Source organism: Vulpes vulpes, chromosome 14 (genome assembly GCF_048418805.1).
Source record: "Vulpes vulpes isolate BD-2025 chromosome 14, VulVul3, whole genome shotgun sequence".
Classification (NCBI taxonomy): Eukaryota; Metazoa; Chordata; class Mammalia; order Carnivora; family Canidae; genus Vulpes; species Vulpes vulpes.
Genome location: NC_132793.1, coordinates 97,790,056 through 97,809,975, shown reverse-complemented (window position 1 = coordinate 97,809,975; position 19,920 = coordinate 97,790,056). Strand labels below are relative to the sequence as shown.

Here is a 19,920-nt window from a genome sequence, read left to right as displayed (position 1 = left end):
AAACCCACAGGAATGACACAAAAGCTGGGGAATTTAAGATCAGTTATGAAAGAAGAGTATTTCTATGACATACCAATCCGCTATTTGGAAAGAGTTTATCTGAAACCTGGAAAGGTCTTCAACTCGTGGATTTGGTCAAATCTACATCAGTGATTTTCAATGGGAGGCCATTTTGACCTCCCAGGGCACATTTGGTGCTGTCTAGAGACAATTTTGTTCATTATAACTGGGAGTGCTACTGGCATCTGATGAGTCAAGGTGAGAGATGCTGCTAAACATTTTGAAATGCACAGAACAGTCCTCAACAACTAAGAAATATCCAGTCCAACATTGTAAGAATGCCAAATTTTGGAAACCCTGATATATAATTAAAATGGAGTATTCAGTGGTAGAGAGAACATTGGGGAAGCTCTCATCCAACTCTCTGATGTTATAAAGAACCTAAGATCCAGACAAAAGTTTATGGACAACTAAGCAGGATTAATAAATAACACCATACACCCTTTTAATATGACAATAAAACCTGTTTTATATGTGGAGGACAGCAAGTTGTCAGTTCCCTAACAGTCTATTAGTATAGTTAAATAGAGATCAGAACCACAAATGTTAAGATCGTTTGTTTTATGTGTGTGTTGTTGGGTTTAGGTAGTAGAAGGCAGTACTGCCATTTTTATACATGAAAATTTGTTTTATTTGTTTTATTCATTCATATATATTCATTTAGAAATCATCCATTCATTTTAATGTTTAGTCCACAAATTTATCTCAAGCTTTTCTTTGTGCTGATGCAAATAATTAATCTAAAAGGTGACCCATGCCTGCAAAAGTTTGCCATCAGCTGGCAGAGATGGACATGAGTGATTCCACCACAGTGGACGTGATGGTGAGATGGGAGAGCCTCTGGGAACTTAGAGGAAGTCCTCCAACCCAGTCTTGGAAGGCAGGGAAAGTTGGTGTTCTTTTTCTTTTTTTTTAAGATTTATTTACTTATTTTAGAGAGAAAGAAAGTGCGGGCAGTGGGAGGGGCACAGTGGGAGGGAGATAGATAATCAAGCAGATAATCTGTTGAGCAGATACCCCAACCTGGGGCCCAGTCTTAGGACCCTGAGATCATGACTTGAGCTGAAATCCAGAGTCAGCCTCATAACTGACTGAGCCACCCAGGTGCCCCAGGGAAAGTTTTTTCAGAGGAAAGGTCTGAATTGAGCTCTGAAGGCAAAGTAGAAGTGAGAAACTATCAAAGCTGATCCTCTCCCACAGCATGCTCAGTTTGCTAAGGACAGCCAGTGTGTTGAAAACCTGAGCCTGAATTAGTACTTTCACTGCTTTTTGGTTTTCCCTAGGTCCATGCCTGGTGCTTCATATGGAAATAGTTAATAATGGGCATGTGCCTGCTTTCAGATTTCTTTGGTTTTTTTTTTTTATATTTTTATTTATTTGACAGAGAGAGAGAACAAGCAGGGAGAGTGGCAGGCAGAGGGAGAGGGAGAAGCAGGCTCCCCACTGAGCAGAGAGCCTGATGCAGGGCTCAATCCCAGGACCCTGGGATCATGACCTGAGCCAAAGGCAGACACTTCACCGACAGCCACCTAGGGTGCCCCTGCTTTCAAATCTCTACACATGGTAGGTCCATTGTGAATCAGAACACTTGGACACTTGATTCTAAGCCTACAGACTGAGGTGTGTGTGTGTGTGTGTGTGTGCGTGTGTGTGTGTGTGTGCGCGTGTGCTTGCGTGTGTAGAAAAGGAGATCAGTCTTTTTCCACTTTAAGGGCTCTCTTCTCTTCCCGAGAGACATAAAAGCCTCTACCACCTAGACTGGGCTAGGGGACACAGGAGAAAGCCACTTTCCCAAGGCACTGTATTCACAGACTGGCTCACCCAGCCCCTCTCAATTCCCTTACTTCCTGCATCCCAGAATTCTTCGGGCACCAAACACCTGGCCTTATCACCAGGAGGGTCAGGGTGGGCAGGTAAATAGCAAGAACCAAGATGCCAAACCTGAGGTGAGTTCTGTCTTAACCTGTCCATAACCTGCAGGTAATACTTCCCCTATGCCTATCTCAAGGGCTATGACCTCTCATTCTTCAGTCTTCCAACCTGTGCTAAATATCTTCATTCCACCTGCAGGACAGGTCCTGTGTATTGTAGCAAGTTCCAGTTGAACAAATGAAGTTGAGATTTCATTTCTTTTTTTCTTCAGCCTACAATAGGAAAGTGCTACAGTGATATAGCTCTTTTTCTGTGCTTATAGTTGACAGAGATACACGGTTGGGGGGAAAAGGTGTTTTTATTTTTATTTATTTGTAAGTTTTATTAAAGTTCACCTATTACCCACAGGCCTCAGGCTCCCTATAGAGAAACAAATATCACAATCGAAGGAAGTGGTTTCCAAGGTGCCAAATTAAAATAGATGAAGAGGTAAGGAGGGAAAAAAATAAAAACATTACGCAAAGACTTCTTCGTTCTTAAGCACATGGTGTTTTCTATTATATTGCACACACGAAATTGACTTCCAATGTAATTAGACCAGAGCTACTAGGCAAAAAAAAAAAAAAAATTCCTCAAATTATTCAGACCCCCAGAGCTATTCTTTTGCAATCACTTAAGAAACTGAGAAGAGAGCCAACTTTTTAATATAAATTTGTTATTAGAATCTACACTGTCCAAATGATTTCCAACACCCCACCTGCCTGAGAACACAGATTCATGAACTGGTATCAGAACCAAAGGTAAGAGTCCTACTTCCCACCTGCCTGGTGCCATCACCTTTTCTTCTATAAGACAATCTTACTGGAAATGGGACTTTATTCCAACAATGCTTAATGGCCCACTGGTCTTTGTTAGAAGGAACTGGAGAGTTCCTCAGGTCTGCAGAAGACAGTTCTGATGGCATTATGTATAGGCATGGCCACATGGACAGACATCAACTCTGTCTTTGCAGCCTTGGGCGTGGAACATCCATAACATTCTCCACTTCACCTGCAAAGACCCAGGAATGGCTCTATTGCCTTCCAGGTTGAAAATGAGCCATGGAGCTACAGAGAACATCTTTCACTGAACTCAGAGGGGAAAGAAATAACCACTTTTCAAAAGAGGTGCTTACTGGATTTCAGCAATGCTGCCAGAACTTCAGTGGCTGCCCTAGGGAAAGAGAAAGAAAAGTAAAAGTCAATGTTCAATGGTCTTTTTGTCAGCCCATGGATCCCAAAGCCAGCAGGCTCATTGCTGCCACCTAACAGCCCCATTATTAATCAGAGAGCAGGCATTCTATTGATTGCACCACTGACTATTAAAGAGGCATAAATGCAGAATTGCTCCAAGTAAAGTGTCTGTCTTGAAAATGGGTCACAGGAGTCCCACTGTTGCTGAAATTATCTCCCCCCTCCCCATCTTGCCTCCCACCATCCACTACCTTCCTTATACTATGCTCCTTATATTTCTGTTACTCATCCCTACCAGAGCTCTTGTCCATCTCTTGGTTTATACTTGAGAATCCTGGGAACTCTGGAGGATGGGCTGGGAGGGGGTGGGACATGGAGGCTGAGTGAATGCAGCATTGCAGTGTAAACTCCTTAAAACCTTCATGCCCCTGGGGACATACAGGAAAACATTCACACATTGGAAAGCCATGCTGGTTCCTTAGGGAGGTAGAGAATGGTTACATCATGATTTTTCTTCCAAATTCATTGTTTTCTTCCATGGAAGAATTTCACAACCTTTGCACCAATGGGAGACAGATAAGGATGAAAATGCCTTTGACCCATGTCTTAGCGACCCTTCAGCCTAGGCCTTGAGCCAGTGAATGTCATGCAAAGACCCACTTACTGGATGGAGGAGAACTTCAAAGTATTGAGGACATGATGGTGTGATCCTGTTTATCTCTGTTTTTGTTTTTGTTTTAAGAAAAGGAGTATTCTACATGGTCCTAGTAGTTTATCCTCAAGGCCTGTTAGAGAGTGATCTGTTCTCCAACATACGCCCCCAATCCTCAGGGTCTAAAAGGTTGGGTCACCCCTCCAAGGTCAAAGAGAACAAGTCAAAGAGGCTGGGTCACCCTTCCAAGATTACAGACGTGTAAACAGAGTGGGACCCCCACCCAGGAACCTCACTTCCCACCTCTGCCTTCTGTACACCTGTTATTCTTCTGAGGCTCCCTCACTGGCCCTGCCCTGGCCTCTCCCAGGTTGATGAAAGACACTTTTCTTTGCAATATATTATCTAACATTGGGCAATAGAGCCAGCAGTAAAAATAAAAATAAGAAGTTAAGTTAAACTAAAATTAAAGTCTAGCACTTGAGATCTATGGCTTCCCACAACCAACAGAGGAGACCTGCAGAAGGAGCAGCCTGGAACTCATAAGCCCTAGTGCAAACCCACAGCCAGGATAACCCCTCTCATAGAGACTAGCACAACCACAGGGCAGTCATCAAAAAGGTAAAGCTAACTGTCACCATTTCATTTATCCTTCCCAATCATGTTTGCTTTTGGCTTCCCAATCACCTTTTGGCTTCTTCAGCCCCTCTCTTTCATAACCCCACCTACTCTGGCAACCATGGATTCAAGAAAAAAGACATTGAAGGTGTTACTGGAAACCCCAGTAACAGTGTGCCAAATCTAGGAGCCACAGTGCATAGGGCCTGGGCTGGTGCAAAAGGAAAATCAGTCCTGGGGGCATGAAGGGAAATAGAATAGCCACATTAAGAGGGTTAGTAGAGAAGGAAGCATGAAAAGAAAGAATGAGGATATTCCAAGCAAAGTACCCAGGCTTGTCCTTGATCACATGCCAGGTCTATCAGGTGACCTTGCATTTTTGATTTGCACGGCAGGTTTGTTTTGGGGAGTTTGTCACAGAGCTAATGATCCATTAAATAATAGTTTTACGAGGGACACACTAGAGGTGGGGAGGGGCAGGCAGACCAGTCAGGAGGATTTGAGGTAACAAGGGCTCCAGACAAAAGGGTAGTGTGGAGGGGAATGGAGAAAGATGGGTTTAACGGAAACTTGGAGCCTTGCTACTCATAGCATGGGGCTCCCACCAGCAGCTTCACATGGAGCCAAGCAGAAATGTCACCTCTTAAGCCCCATTCCTGTCCTGCTGAATCTGAACTTTTATGCCAACAGATCACTCACATACATGTGGATGTTGGAGAATAATTGGCTTAGAGGTGGCATTGGTATGGCTTGGCTACTCTTTAATGTCATAAAGAAGATTCAAGGCAATTCCCAGATCCAAACCCTCTAGAAAATACCTAATAGTGTGATAACATAGCAAAAAACTATGAATCCAAACAGTCACATTAAATGGCAAGAAACACATGGTAAGCATTGTAGGAGTCAAAGAGATGAGGCTTATTCTTGAGTAATGAGAAAATATTTCTTTCTTTCCAGCTTCTAATTGGGGATCACCACATAGTGTAGTGTGGGGTATGATTAGGGCAATGATAAACATAAGGTTTGAGACCATAACCCAATATTCTAAAGAGATCAGATTCAAGTCCATAGGTAATAAGGCACTTTTTTATATATATAAAAAGGTATGGTGACAAGAATGGAAAAGTGAGATGAAGGTTGTAAGCAAGGAATTCACAAGATTTGGTGATAGGCTAGTTGTAAAAGTCAGAGTAAAGGGAACAGTTGGTGGTGGCCTGAAATGTTTAGTCAGGGTAAATGGGAGAACAAGAAAGCCATTAATCAACTAAGGAGAGAAACTGAGGTGTTTAGAGAAGATAATCATTTTGATTTGGGACATGCTGAGCTCAGGCTGATGGGGATAGAGCTACACAGAACTTTTCAGAGTGATGCTAGAAGCATAGATACAGAATTCTAGAGAAATCTGGAGTTGGAGATATATATTCATGAGTCACTATAGTAATAATGATCACTGAAGCCACAGGAACAGGTAACATCTGTGAGGAAATGCAATCAAGAAGTGAATAAAGGTAGCCCCCAAAGCATCTCCACTAAAAGTCTCAGAGAATATGAAGTCAAGGAGGGAGAAGGGGAGCAGATGAGGGGGTTCTGTTTGGAATCAAAAGTTCTCTAGATTTTCTAGGTACAAGTATTTCTCAGACTGCAAGTTGTGACCTAGTAGGTGATAGTAAAATCAATTTAATAGGTTTTGCCTAACTTGTTAATGAAACTGTATCAGCAGGAATAGACTATATCAGAGTTGTTTCCTATAGCGAAGGTCAGCTGTGATTGGAAAAACTTTTCTTTCAATGCACATACACACATGCGTGTATATTGAGAACGCAATATAAATGTTTTCCCTTAAAAAAAAGGCTTATAAAAATATTGTCTGATGTATAGTGTCATCTGAACAAGAACAAATGCCTGAAGTTAACTAATGAACTGATGGACAAATATAAAGTATTTGATCTCCCACAGGGTGCCAGGATCCAGGCACCAAGTCGCTCATGTGAATGTCACACAGAGTATCTGTATTTTTGGTCTGTTTGGTGGACAAATGTCTGGAGTTCTGGTCCACGGTCTGAGCATGTCTCTATGCTTCTCTCCTGCTCTCCTGGTGGAACTAAGATTGTGAAACCTATCACAAATGAGGTTAACTGCTTTGTCTATACACACACACACAAAAAAAAGCAAAACTTTAAGCACCCAAAGTCTAAATGAGTAAGATAATAATACTCAGTTACTTCTACTCCAAGAATAAATGAAAAAGCAGAGATTAAATTAAGTAAAATTAAATTAAAATCTGCCATGGTTCCTGAAACATAATGTGAACTTGAATGGCATCACTGAAAGAACTGTGAAAGCAAAGGTTCATCTCTTATATGTTTGCAGACGGTTAGCCTGCTCAGTTGTCATCTGCCAGTCAGGAGAGGTCACTGGAGAAAAATGAGTCCCCATCTCCAGTACATGGAGAAACAAAATGACCCAATTATCTCTTGAAAGTAAAATATTCTATGATTCAGATGACCTAGATCTAGAAACTGCCCCCTACATTGTTTATCTACATTGTTGTATAATAAATTACCACAAACTTAGCAGCTTCAAATAGCACTCATCTATTATCTTACAGTTGCCATGGAACAAAAATCCATGGCTTAGCTAAGGTCTCTGTTTATGGTCTTAGAAGAATGCAGTCAGATGGAAACTCAGCCAGGGCTGAGTCTGCATCTAAAGGTGCTGGTGGGGAAGGGTCTGCTTCCCCACTCAAACAAGCTATTGACAGTACCATTTCATTGTTGCAGTAGCACTAAGGCCCTGGTATCTTGCTGTCTGTTGGCTGAAGATGATTATCAGTTTCTTGAAGCTACCTGCAATTCCTAGAGGCTGCTCACTGCTCCTTGCAATGTGGGCTTCCCCAACAAGACTACTTTCTTCATCAAAAGGGAAAGTTACTACAGTGAGTATGTAAACAAGACAGAGTCTTATATAACATAATCACAGGACAAACATGCCCTCACTTTTGTCATATTCAGTTGATTAGAAGCAAGTCCCAGGTCTCACTAACACTCAACGGGATCAGAATATACCAAAGCATAAATACCAGGAGGTGGGGATCATGGGGTGGAGAGTATCTTCAATTCTACACACCACACAATTCCTCTTGCTATTTTTAGCATTCAGATACCAGGATCCTAATATTCTCCTTATCAAGATATGACCTTCCCTAGTCCTCCCCTTTCTAGAGAATGGTTTCTGAGAAACCAAACATGGCATCCTCCTCACCTAGTCTGCCCTTATCACGTATATCTGGGCACACTCTCAGACTCCCCCATTTGAATGTCTAGAATACTCTTGTCCATTCCTTCTGATCTCTGCTGTTTCCACCCTAGTGCAAGTGCATGGAGGTCTGCGACCTCACTGAAAAGTGTAATTTCTAAAGTTTCTAGAGTTATTAGCCCTTGGTTGAAATTTACAGTTTAATTTCTTGCATAATAAATGCAAATGAGCTGCATGATCATTTTAGACATATTAGAAAATATAGTTAAGCATAAAGAAATGGAATAAATGAAAATCACCTGAATATCTCTCCCCTACTACTGCCATAGCCCCAGAACAAATCTAACCATATCTGTTCTAGGCTCCTTTCAAATTGTTCTTCAAGCTGCAACCAGAGTGATCTTCTCAGGAATATCTGGTTAGGGTACCCTCATATTGCTACCCCACACCCAATCTTGCTCTTAGCTAAAAATCCAAATCTGAAACATGGTCCAGGAGGATCTACCAAGTCTGGCTGCTGCCACCCCTCTACCCACCCTTGTCTCACATCACCTTCTCTTACTATCCATATTTCTGCCCCTTTCGCTCTTTGCAAAGCCTTGGAACACAATCCTATTGCTTATCCTTTGTCCTTGCTAATGCCACAGCCTAAAATTCCCTAGACCATCCTTCATCCTTCACCTGTAGCTCATACTTCATCCTTCAAATCCTAATCTAGCTATCACCTCCTCAGGAAAGTCTTCCTGGACTGACAGTCTAAGCCCAGGTCCTTTATTGGTGTGTTTATCCTTTTTCACCCCCTTTTCTCATTGCACAATTCAATTCATGGTTATTTGCTCTGTTGTATGGTTATCTTATTAATGTCTGTCTCTCTTCCAGTCTGCAAACTCCAAAAAAACCAGGAAACTTTCCTTTTGCATTATTCTACCCCCACCATTTAATAGTATTTGAATACAGAACACCATCAAATGTTCATTGAACTTTTTACAAAATTAGGTTCTGGCCTTGGAGCTTTATATACTGTATTCATTCATCCAACAGATATTTATTGAGCACCTATTATGTACTGGGATAAATTGATAAAGTAAAGATTTTATGCACTTGAAAGGATTGAGTTAGCATGAAAAAAAAAGTTAATAGACAAAAATATTTTTTAATAATCCATTAAGTTCATATTCTAAAATGTGATAAATGCTAAGAGAAGAACAAAAAAGGTAAAAACAGGGTAAAGAGATCAGATATGCCAGAATAGGTAAAAGCAAAGAGATTCTCTAACATAGGCCTCCTGGAGAAGGCAACATCTCTGAACAAAGACATGAAAGGAGGAAAAGGAGTTGCCATACAAATAGCAGATGGCAGCCTGTGCAGATGCTCTGAATGACAACAGGCTGATTTGTTCAAGAAAGAGCAAGTTGGATGCAGCTGCTGGAGCCAAAGAGGGTGAGAGAGAGGAGCTGGAGCCAAGGTGAGGAATAGAGACCATTCATGCAAGGCCTGGAAAGCACAGCAAAGGTTTTTTCCTCCAAGCAAATCATTCCCTAAGGATTCTGAGCAAATGATCGAACATGTTTTAGAGTTTCTCTGGCCACTCTATTTTTTAAAAGTAAATGAAAAAGGACTCTAGGGAAGCAAGAGTAGAAACCAGAGACAGACCATAAGCGCCACCAGTAGAAAGCTACATGATGCAAACCAAATACAGCAACAAAGAGGATTGCATACCATGGTCAAGTGGGATTTATCCCAGGAATGCAGGATTGCTTTAACATCTGAAAATCAATCAATGTAATAATCCACCATAACAGAATAAAGGATAAAAACCACATTATTGTCTCAACAGACATAGAAAAAGCTTTTGATAAAATCCATCATGTTTTCATGATGAAAACACTTACCACGCTAGAGATAAATGAGAACTTTCCACACCTAATAAAGGGATCCACTTAAAACTCACAGCTAACATGATATACATATAAAGACTGAATGTTTTTCCACCTACGATCAGAAGCAAGATTAGGGTGGCCATCCTCATTCACTATCTCTGTTCAACATCATACTGGAGGTTCTAGCCAGGGCATTTAGGAATGAATGAATGACTGGTATACAGACTGGAAAAGAGGAAGTAGAACTATATCTATTTACAGATGGCTTGGTTTTGTATACACAGTTTGTGTGTGTGTGTGTGTGTGTGTGTATACACAGTTTTAAGGAATCCACCAAAAATCTATTAGAACAAGTTCTGCAATGTGGCTATGATAAAAAATAAATGACTGGGTGACGGGCACTGAGGTAGGCACTTGACAGGATGAGCACTGGGTGTTATTCTATATGTTGGCAAATTGAACACCAATAAAAAATAAATTTATAAAAAAATCAATGTAGAAAAGTAAATAGAATGGAATATTACTCAGACATCAAAAATAATGAAATCTTGCCATTTGCAATGATGTGGATGGACCTAAAGGGTATTATGCTAAGTAAATTAAGTCAGAGGAAGACAAATACTATATGATTTCACTCATGTGGAACCTAAGAAACAATAGACATGAAGATAGGGGAATGGGAGGGAAAATAAAATAAGATAGAAACAGACAGGGAGTCAAACTATAAGAGACTCTTAACTCTAGGAAACAAACTGAGGGTTACTGGAGGGAAGGGGCTGGAGGATGGGGTAACTGGGTATGGGCACGAAGGAGGACATGTTATGTGATGAGCACTGGCTATTGGATGCAACTGATGAAAACCTAAACTCTACCCTTGAAACTAATAATACACTATAGGTTAACTAAATTAAATTTAAATAATTTTTTAAAAATTCTATTGTATTTTGTATACTAGCAATGAGTAGTTCAGAAAAGAAAATTTTAAAAAAGCAATGTCACTTATAATGGCAGCAAAAAGGATAAAATTCTCAGTAAAAAATTTAACAAAGAGAACAAAGGTTTTACACTGAAAAGTAAAAAAACATTGTTGAAAAACTTTTTTAAAGACTTAAATAAATAAAATTTACCTAAATTTCTGCTGTCACTTAAGTACTGCTGTAAACCCAAAACCAGGGCATCCATATACACTCTAGGTCTCCTTCAAATTGTCCTTCAGCATACAACCAGAGTGACCTTCTCAAGAGGAGCATGGATATATTTTGAATTTAGAGCTAACAGGATCTCTTGACAGCTTACATGAGAAGTAACAGCTGTTATTTCTCATAACGATCCTTATTTTAAAGATGAAGGAACTAATCAAGGCACATTAACCTGTCTGAAGTAATGTTAGAAAGCAACAATGCTGGAATTTAGCCTTGAGTCGGTCCGACCCCAACATCTGGGCACTTAACCCCAACACTGGGCCTGGCAAGCGTTCAAAAAGATGGAAGAAACTGGTCAGAAAGAAAGGAGGATGCAGGCCTAATAATTTAACGCTAAAGCCTCTTTAGAGCCGGTCACATGGGATAAGGGGGTGTAGCAGCAGAAACAGAGAGTGGTGGGGGGGCAGGGGAGTTAGTTAATAACAGGTGGATAAAGCAGGAGGACATTTACAAGGGAGAGAATATGTTGCTTGCAGAGCACAGGCGCCCAGAACACCATCTGGTACAGTCTCGGCCACCTGCCTGGCTTGAGAGGGAATAGCAGGATGGATAAAAGCACGCACGCGCGTGCACACACACACACACACACACACACACACACGCCGGGTTACCAAGGAAAATGGCTGGCAAATGGATCTTGCTAATCACCATTTTCAAGGGAGAGATGACAAAATAGAAATGCAAACCAAGATGGCCTCTGCATCATGAAAGAAAAGAAAAACCAGGAACACATAGTGAAAAAGTTGAGCCCATCCTATGCCCAGCGTGGAACCTGTCCCTCTTTCTCTGCAGGGGGGTAAAAAAAAAGAAGAAAAAACAAGCTCCACCCCCTATCTCTATCCAGATGCTGCCAAAGACAGCTTGTGGGAGCCATTATCCATAATGGAAAATTTTATATAAGAGAAATTGAAACCCAGACCTCAGACCAGTTTGGTTAGTAACGTACAACAGGGAATGTGACAGAGGGGTGGCTACTGCTTGCACCAGAGAGTCAGGAGCATAGCACTGCAATCAGTGCTGCGAGGACCCCACCTCCCCTGATCTGTCTGAAGCAGCAGTTCTGCAAAGCAGAAATGGTTTTGAAGTACTTCCAAATCCAGGAGCAAGAGAATCAGGATCAAGGACTCAGACAAAAGCTTTTGAGACTCCCCAAGGCCAAGACGAAGAAGACTAATGTCTGAGGGGTAAGGGGAAGGATGGGGATTCCAATAAGCTCTCACACACAGGGGAATCTTTCTCTACATGGGTGTATAACTGTCAAGTTAGCACTTAAAGCAAATATTACCCTTGAGCTTTCTTAAATTATTCATAAAGTAAAATATACATGGATGTGTGACTATAATCCTATACTGTAATACATACATAAATGTATAATGAGTACAGTATATAATTATGCACATATATGCAAAATAAAATGTTACAGAGTATTTGCTATATTGCCATAGTAGAATAGTTGCGATGCCACATATTAAGTCAAGTTCATGCAATACTATCCACTCTAGAAATATCTGGATGCACAAAAGGAAACATGAGATCCCTCTCACTTCAGAGCACAGAGCAGGTATCCAAGAGATAGTCCCTGACTTCATGAATGCATAAAATGTATCTGATCTAAAGGACAGAACAGGGACACCTAGCTGGTTCAGTGGTTGAGTGTCTGCCTTTGGCTCAGGTCATGATCCTAGGACCCTGGGATACAGTCCTGCATCGGGCTCCCTGCAGGGAGCCTACTTCTCCTTCTGCCTATATACAGACACACTTTTCTCTGTGTGTGTCTCATGATTAAATAGATAAAATGTTTAAAAATAAATAAAAAATAAAGGACAGAACAAAGACAAGTCTGACCATTATGGCCCGTTTGTTGAGATATAATGGGGGCAGGGGCCAGTCTTGGTACCAAGATTTAGCACCCCCAGCATCAATACAACCAGCACGTCAAAAGGTGGTCATTCACAAAAAGTCAAATATATGATTCTTTCCATTTATATGAGCTACCTATTATGGGAAAATTCATAAGCAGATTCAAAGCAATCTTAGGGTGGAGGGAGGGGAATGGGAGATATTCCTTAATGATTAGTTTTCTTTAGGATAATGAGAAACTTTTAGCAACAGGCAGTGGTAATGGTTGCATGACATTGGGAATATAATTAAGGCCACTGAATTGTACACTCGAAAGTGGTTAAAATGGTAAATTATATGTTATGTGCATTTTACTACAAAAAAAAAGTTGTCATTGGATCTGATGATGAGTCATCTCTCTTCAAAAAACCACTTAAGTCTTTTAGGAAAGAAGGGGTAGAGAGTAAGCAAAGGCCTGCAAAGTGCTCCCTCCTTGGCAGGACATAGGAATAGCACCAGTAAAGTTCCCCCATCACCCAGCCAGTGATTCCCCAACTGGAGTGAGCATCGAAATCCTCTGAAGGGCTTGTTCAAACAGGGCATTGGGCCACACCCCCAGAATTTCTGACTAAAGAGGTCCAGGCTGGGGACTTAGAAAGTACACTTGTAACAACTTCTCAGGTGCTGCTGATGCTGCTGGTCTCCCGATCACACTTGCACAACACAGACCCTAGCAGTGGGCTCTTAGTAGACTTGGCTGAGGGGAGTACTCCTGGGCCATCTTTCTTTCAGGTCAAATGTTCAGAACTCTCAGTGATGCCTCCTACTCATACCACAATCGCTGGATCTCCAAACAAAGATCTCATAAACATCCTTCTCTCTGCTGGAGGGTATTATGCTGAGTGAAATAAGTCAATCGGAGAAGGACAAACAGTGTATGTTCTCATTCATTTGGGGAATATAAATAATAGTGAAAGGGAATATAAAGGAAGGGAAAAGAAATGTTGGGAAATATCAGGAAGGGAGACAGAACATAAAGACTCCTACCTCCGGGAAACGAACTAGGGGTGGTGGAAGGGGAGGAGGGTGGGTGTTGGAGGGGAATGGGTGACGGGCACTGAGGAGGACACTTGACGGGATGAGCACTGGGTGTTTATCTGTATGTTGGTAAATTGAACACCAATAAAAATTAATTTAAAAAAAATTAAAAAATTTAAAAAATAAAAAAATAAAAAATTAGCATAAAGAATAGACACTGAAATTTACCAGGATATGCTACCTCAAAATATGCCTCTTCAGTATACAGATTATTTTGAGCTAAAAGTCAGTAAGACCAATAAACCTGAGACAAGCTCTAAAAAAAATAAAATAAAATAAAATAAAATAAAATAAAATAAAATAAAATAAAATAAAATTAAGGACTATAACCTAAAAGGAGATCTATGAGTGGCACCTGGGTGGCTCAGTCAGTGAAGCATTTGCTTTTGGCTCAGATCGTGATCTTGGGGTCCTGGGTTCAAGCCCCACGTTGGCCTCCCTACTCAGCGAGGAGTCTGCTTCTCTCTCTCCTGCCTCTGCCCCACCCCACACTGTACACGCTTACTCTCTCTCTCAAATCAATAAAAATGAAAATCTTTTTTAAAAAATTAAAATAAAATTTAAAAAGTAAAAGGAGATCCATGAATTCTCAGAGACTGTTTTCTAAACTAGAGTCTGAGGTTCAGATAGCAGAGGTCCTTATTCATTTATGTCTGTCACAAAGACTCACTGTGACTTGGTGCTCATTTCTTGACTGACAGGATTGATGCCTATGATTCTCAACATCCTTGGAGTATTTCTTTTCTATAAATCAGGGTCTTCATTAAAACTCAGATGATAGGGGTGCCTGAGTGGTTCAGTTGGTTGGGTGACTGGCTCTTGATTTCAGCTCAGGTCATGATCACAAAGTCATAGGGTCGAGCCCCACTTTGGGCTCTGTGGTCAGCAGGGAGTCTCAAGATTCTCTCTGTGTCTCCCTCTGCCCCCCCCCCCCTACTGGCTCTCTCTCTCTCAAATAAATCTTTAAGAAATAAAAATTTAAAAATTAAACTCAAGTGATAGGGGCAATTCTACTTCTTTAAAGGACTGGGTTTATTGCCAACAAATCCAACATGAGTAATAATATCCCAGAGAACTCAAGACTTGTAATGCTACTTGAAATTCCTCTCCATATTTCATGGTCTAACATTTTTCCACAGGTTTGAACATGCAACCCTCCCATTCTCTCCCTTTGTCTTCTCCTATCTAGCAAACTCCTACCCATCTCCCAACATCCAGATCAAGTTCCAGCCATCATAAAGCTCTTTCTCTGAGTTTCCATCACAGTTTCTCTTACTACAGCATTTTTACAGTAACATGAACATCATCTATTTGTATATTTAACTCTACATTTGGCTAGAAGCTCTTGGAGGACAGAAACTGTATTATGATCTTTAAAGTCTGAACACTTGCCATAGTGCTTGCTCCATAGTAATTTTTAAATACAGGTTTGGTGTGTAAATAATAAGTGAAGAGGTTGAAAAAGTCTTCTGCTCAACTTAAATGCACCCCACATTATCTCTAGAAACCACATGAAGTGTTACAAAGAGAGTTTTTTTTAAAAAAAAAGAATGCTAGAAGTGAGTTGGAATGGTGGGCGGAGGGCAAGGGGTAAGGAAGGTATGAGTGGGTAAGGTGGGGGTGGTCCTGGGCAGGTTGCTCAGCTCTGGAGAAGGGGGGTATGGCACCAGGATTCCTCCAGGTAAGTCAACAAGCTTTTCATAAGGCCCGTAGTAAAGCTGCCAGATCCACCAGTGGAGCCCACCTGCTTTGTTTCAGACTCCCTCTAGAGAGCTTGGAAATTTTCTCAGACCCCCTCATCTACCATAGCCTCAGCCTTCAATCTTCATCAAGATTGCAAGGTGAAGAAATTTTTGTTCTGTTTATAGTTTTGTTTCTATTCCATTTGGAATTATTGAATTATTCACATCTACTGTACCATAAACAAGTCTTTGCCAATAGGATGGATGGGTGGGTAGGTGGACAGAGGGATGAATGGAAAGGTAGCACAAGAGATATGGGCTTTTCATTCAAAGTAAACTGATAACATGAATTCACTCTCCCTCCTCCCCGAACTCCACTGACTTCATTGTGGAAACAGAAACAAAAATAATTCCATAGCAATGGAGGTGATAGGAGGGGCAAGTCATCAGCCAACCAAAGGTTTTAATAAATTTTGGAAGACAAGAAATAGAAAGTCTACTGACACATGAAACAGAAAAGGAAGCTACAGCAGAGGAGAATGAGGCACCACGTGGGGTCCATCTCTCAATCAGAAAGCCAGAAAAGCCAGAGGTCAAAATTCAATCCAACCATCCACTCTCATCTGAAACAACAGTTTCTTTCTTTTTCTTCTTTTTTTTTTTTTAGGATTTATTTATTTATTTTTAGGGGGAGAGAGAGTGTGTGAGAGAGGGGGTAGGAGCAGAGGGAGAGGGAAAAAGAATTGTAAGCAGACTCCCTGCTGAGCACAGGGACTCCATCTCAGGATCCTGAGAGCCAAAACCAAGAGTCAGACATTTAGCTGACTGTGCCACCCGAGAGCCCCAACAACAGTTTCTTATTCCCGAGTAATATACAAAAACCTTATAAGGGGGAACAAAATTCAGATTGCCAGTTCTGAAATCAATATCTGAAGAAACTAGTCTTATGAAAATATTTTCAACACTAAGCTATCTCTTAAAAGATAAGTATTGTATATATCTCAGGTGAGTGGTACACTGTGACTTTCAAGTATAAGCACTTTTTTTTTTTTTTACTGTGTGAACCTCTCAGACTCTTGAGAATGTGTTGTGTCTGGATTGGCAAACACAGATCTATATCACAAAACATTTCCCCACTTTTCATATTCCCCTCAGCCTCTTGGATCCTTTTGAGGTGATTGTTAAATAGTCATTTATGCCCTTGCCTAAGATGCTTACATAATCTTAATCCTCTGTAGAGAAAGGATGTACCCTGGTAACTCTTGCAGCACTTAGCACCAATGCTTTGCATGTGGCAGGTCTCCATGGATGTTATCTGAATGAAAGTTTCCCACAGCTTCCAAATATGTGGGGTAGAGAACAATTTTTCCAGTACAATGGGTCAGTCTCTTTACCTGGATTCTCAAAAACATGGTAAGGAATAAAAACTTTGAATCTTTGCTATGTTAAGAATATTAAAATGTTACCCTCAACATAATAGATGGTTCTTCCCTGTTTTGAAAGTGGATTGGTAGTTACTGGGATCCACTGAGTATTCAGTGTGGGAGGCTCCATGCCAACCCCTTACTTACTCACTTCAAATCTTTTACAACAGATCTGAGATTGTACCATTTTACTAAGAAGAAACTGAAATTGGAGAGATTAACAAACTTTCTCATAGCAGATATTGAAAACCAGGTCTTCTGATTCCAAGTATGATGCTGGTTCTACAGCACAATGACTTTCTTCTAAGAAATTGATTAAGAAACAAAAGCAGAAGGGGACACCTGGGTGGCTCACTGGTTCAGCGTCTGCCTTTGGCTCAGGGTGTGATCCCGGAGTTCCAGGATGGAGTCCCATATCAGGCTCCCTGCATGGAGCCTGCTTCTCCCTCTGCCTGTGTCTCTGCCTTCTCTCTGTGTCTCTCATGAATAAATAAATAAAATCTTTAAAAAAGAAAAAGAAACAAAAGCAGAGGGACGTCTGTGTGGCTCAGTCGGTTAGGTGTCAGATTCTGGATCTCAGCTCAGGTCTTGATCTCAAAATCATGAGTTCAACACACATGCTGGGCTCCACAATGGGCATGGAGCCTCTTAAAGAATAAGAAAGGAAAGAAGGAAGAACCACATAAATGCATTTCAGCAATGAAAAAGACGCCCAAAATTACCAAGGTGTCCTGAAAGCTGGACACATTCTGCATTTGCAGATAGGAATCTTGATATTCTCTAACAATCTGTAACACTGCATCTCTCCAGTGCTCTCCCTTCCCCACCCCCCAGCCATGAGATATCTTTGGTGGTGCCGGATGTACACCATGAGAGTGGAGATGAAGACTAGATGCCATCACCTGATCCCTGGACAGTACTTTCTTAATGAAGCTTAACAACAAGCATTTTCTGCATGTTGAGAAGAACAGGGTCTATTATCCTGTGAGGCACAGAGTTATGTGATAGATTCATCTTTGTGAACTGAAAGATTTCTTAAAGTTATGTTCTATTAAAGCAGCTCCTACTCAGTGATCAAACATCTCAGATACGGGCAGTAGGCGAATGTATGTGCTTATTAGTTACATCCAGATTAAAGACTAGAATGATGAGAGTCAAATGACATCTTTAATCAACATCCTGCCCAAGGTAGCCTTCCTGGATATGAGAACACAAGAAACTCTTCCTCTATTTAAGGGTAACATTTTCTGGGTGACCCTTGTCTCTGGAGAAGAGAGGAAAAGATTTGGAAAATATAGTATCCTGTACAGAATTCCTTAACCTTTCCTAGATCTTGGTTGACCCATAGGCAAATCTATAGTAGTTCTAGGACACCTGTGGACTGGACTATTCCTATGTATTATTAAAACCGCATCAGCCAAGGGGCACCAGGGTGGCTCATCTGACTTCAGCTCAGGTCGTGATCTCAGGGTCCTGGGATTGAGCCCCTCATCTGGCTCCATGCTCAGCAGGGAGTCTGCTTTCCTAATGCCCCTCCTCCCACACATTCTGTCTCTCAAATAAATAAATAAAATCTTTAAAAAATAATAAAATAAATAAATAAAATTGCATTCGCTATGTGTGGTGATAATAATAGATACACATTTTACCATATATGGTATTCACACAGGCTATACAATTGAATATATACATAATATGTTTTTGAGTATTAGTACATTAGTAGCTATATAATTATACTTTTTCCACCATTATTATATGCCATGCACTTGTAATACATGAAAGTGTTTGGATGGAAATGTAAATAAGACTATATTCTTTCCCAATTTAAAGAAAGGGAGGTGGGTGAGGGGAGGGGGTAACTCAATGATAGGCATTAAGAAGGACATGTGATGTGATGAGCACTGGGTGTTATACTATATGTTGGCAAATTTAATTTAAATTTTAAAAAATAAAAACGATAGAAAAATTTTAAAAAAAGAATTCCTGATTCTTTGTGGCAACACCATGATGAAAATGAATGAAAATATTGGTGGCTATTACTTTAGCAGAAGAATATGATAGAACTAAGAAGTGTTATAAAATTAACATCTTTAAACAATGAAGTCTGGGGAGTATCTCCCCCTCTAGGGTCTGCTGTCTGGGCAATTTGTAAATCACCCTTGCCTAGAAAGTCACCATAGATGAAAAATGAGGTACAAAGGATTGAGTGGACTTAGGAAAGACATTTTTTGTATAATTTTTTGAAATCAAGAGAGAAGTTTCATTTTTAAAAAAAGATGTATTTATTTGAGAGAGAGGTGGTGGGGAAAGACAGAGGGAAAGAGGGAGAGAGAATCCCAAGCCACCTCTGCAGACCTCAGAGCCCAACTCGGTGCTCAGTCTTAGGACCCTGAGATCATGACCAGTGCAGAAACCAAGAGTCAAACACTTATTCAACTGTGCCACCCAGGTATCCTGAGAGAAAGTTCATTTAAAAAAAATTTTTTTTAATCTCTTATCCATCAATTTAAGGACTCGGGTTCTTTTCCTTTGCTCTGATTTCTATGTGCTATCACTTAAAATAAGCCCAAGCCAAATGAGGTTTTAAAAATGAAGAAATGAAAACTTAAATTGTTAGACAAACCTTCCAAAATGCTCTATCTGGACCTTCCAACAATGGAGTCAACAAACAGAGATGTGTGTAAAACAATGAACAGCATTCATATGGGAACTGGATTTACAGAATAATCTTTCTGTTGGAAACCAATCTAATTCCCAAGTGAAGGTCATCTTTGTCTATGATAAATTCAACAATATCTTGGCTTTTGCAAACCAGGAGGTTGTGTCAACTCTCAGGCATGTTAGAATCACCCATGTTTATTTTAATCACCCCAACTGATGGGACTAAATGGGTTTAAAGATCAAATGTCTTTCTAGGGTGGATTTCCTACATTTGCCGAATGTTTGTTGAGAAATAAAATGAGGTTCAAGCAACATAAATCATGAGAAATAATTTTCCTTGCAAACAACAGGAAAATGTTTAAGCCATTTTTAGGGGGGCCAGAATCTTTTATGTTGCCCAAACCCTGCCTATAAATTCATTAGTCAGATTTATGCTATACGAGCC

The 19,920-nt window shown here is 40.5% G+C and overlaps 1 protein-coding gene across 4 annotated transcripts in view; it reads right to left on the bottom strand.

Annotated features, from left to right (window-relative positions):
• AGBL1 (AGBL carboxypeptidase 1) overlaps positions 1-19,920 on the bottom strand; it is a 697,725-nt gene that overhangs the window by 572,500 nt on the left and 105,305 nt on the right. For all 4 annotated transcript variants that reach the window (XM_072737248.1, XM_026001309.2, XM_072737250.1 and 1 more), the window contains exon 6: positions 3,107-3,144. In XM_072737248.1, the coding sequence (XP_072593349.1) occupies positions 3,107-3,144 (38 nt within the window). The remainder of the gene's footprint in view (positions 1-3,106; positions 3,145-19,920) is intronic.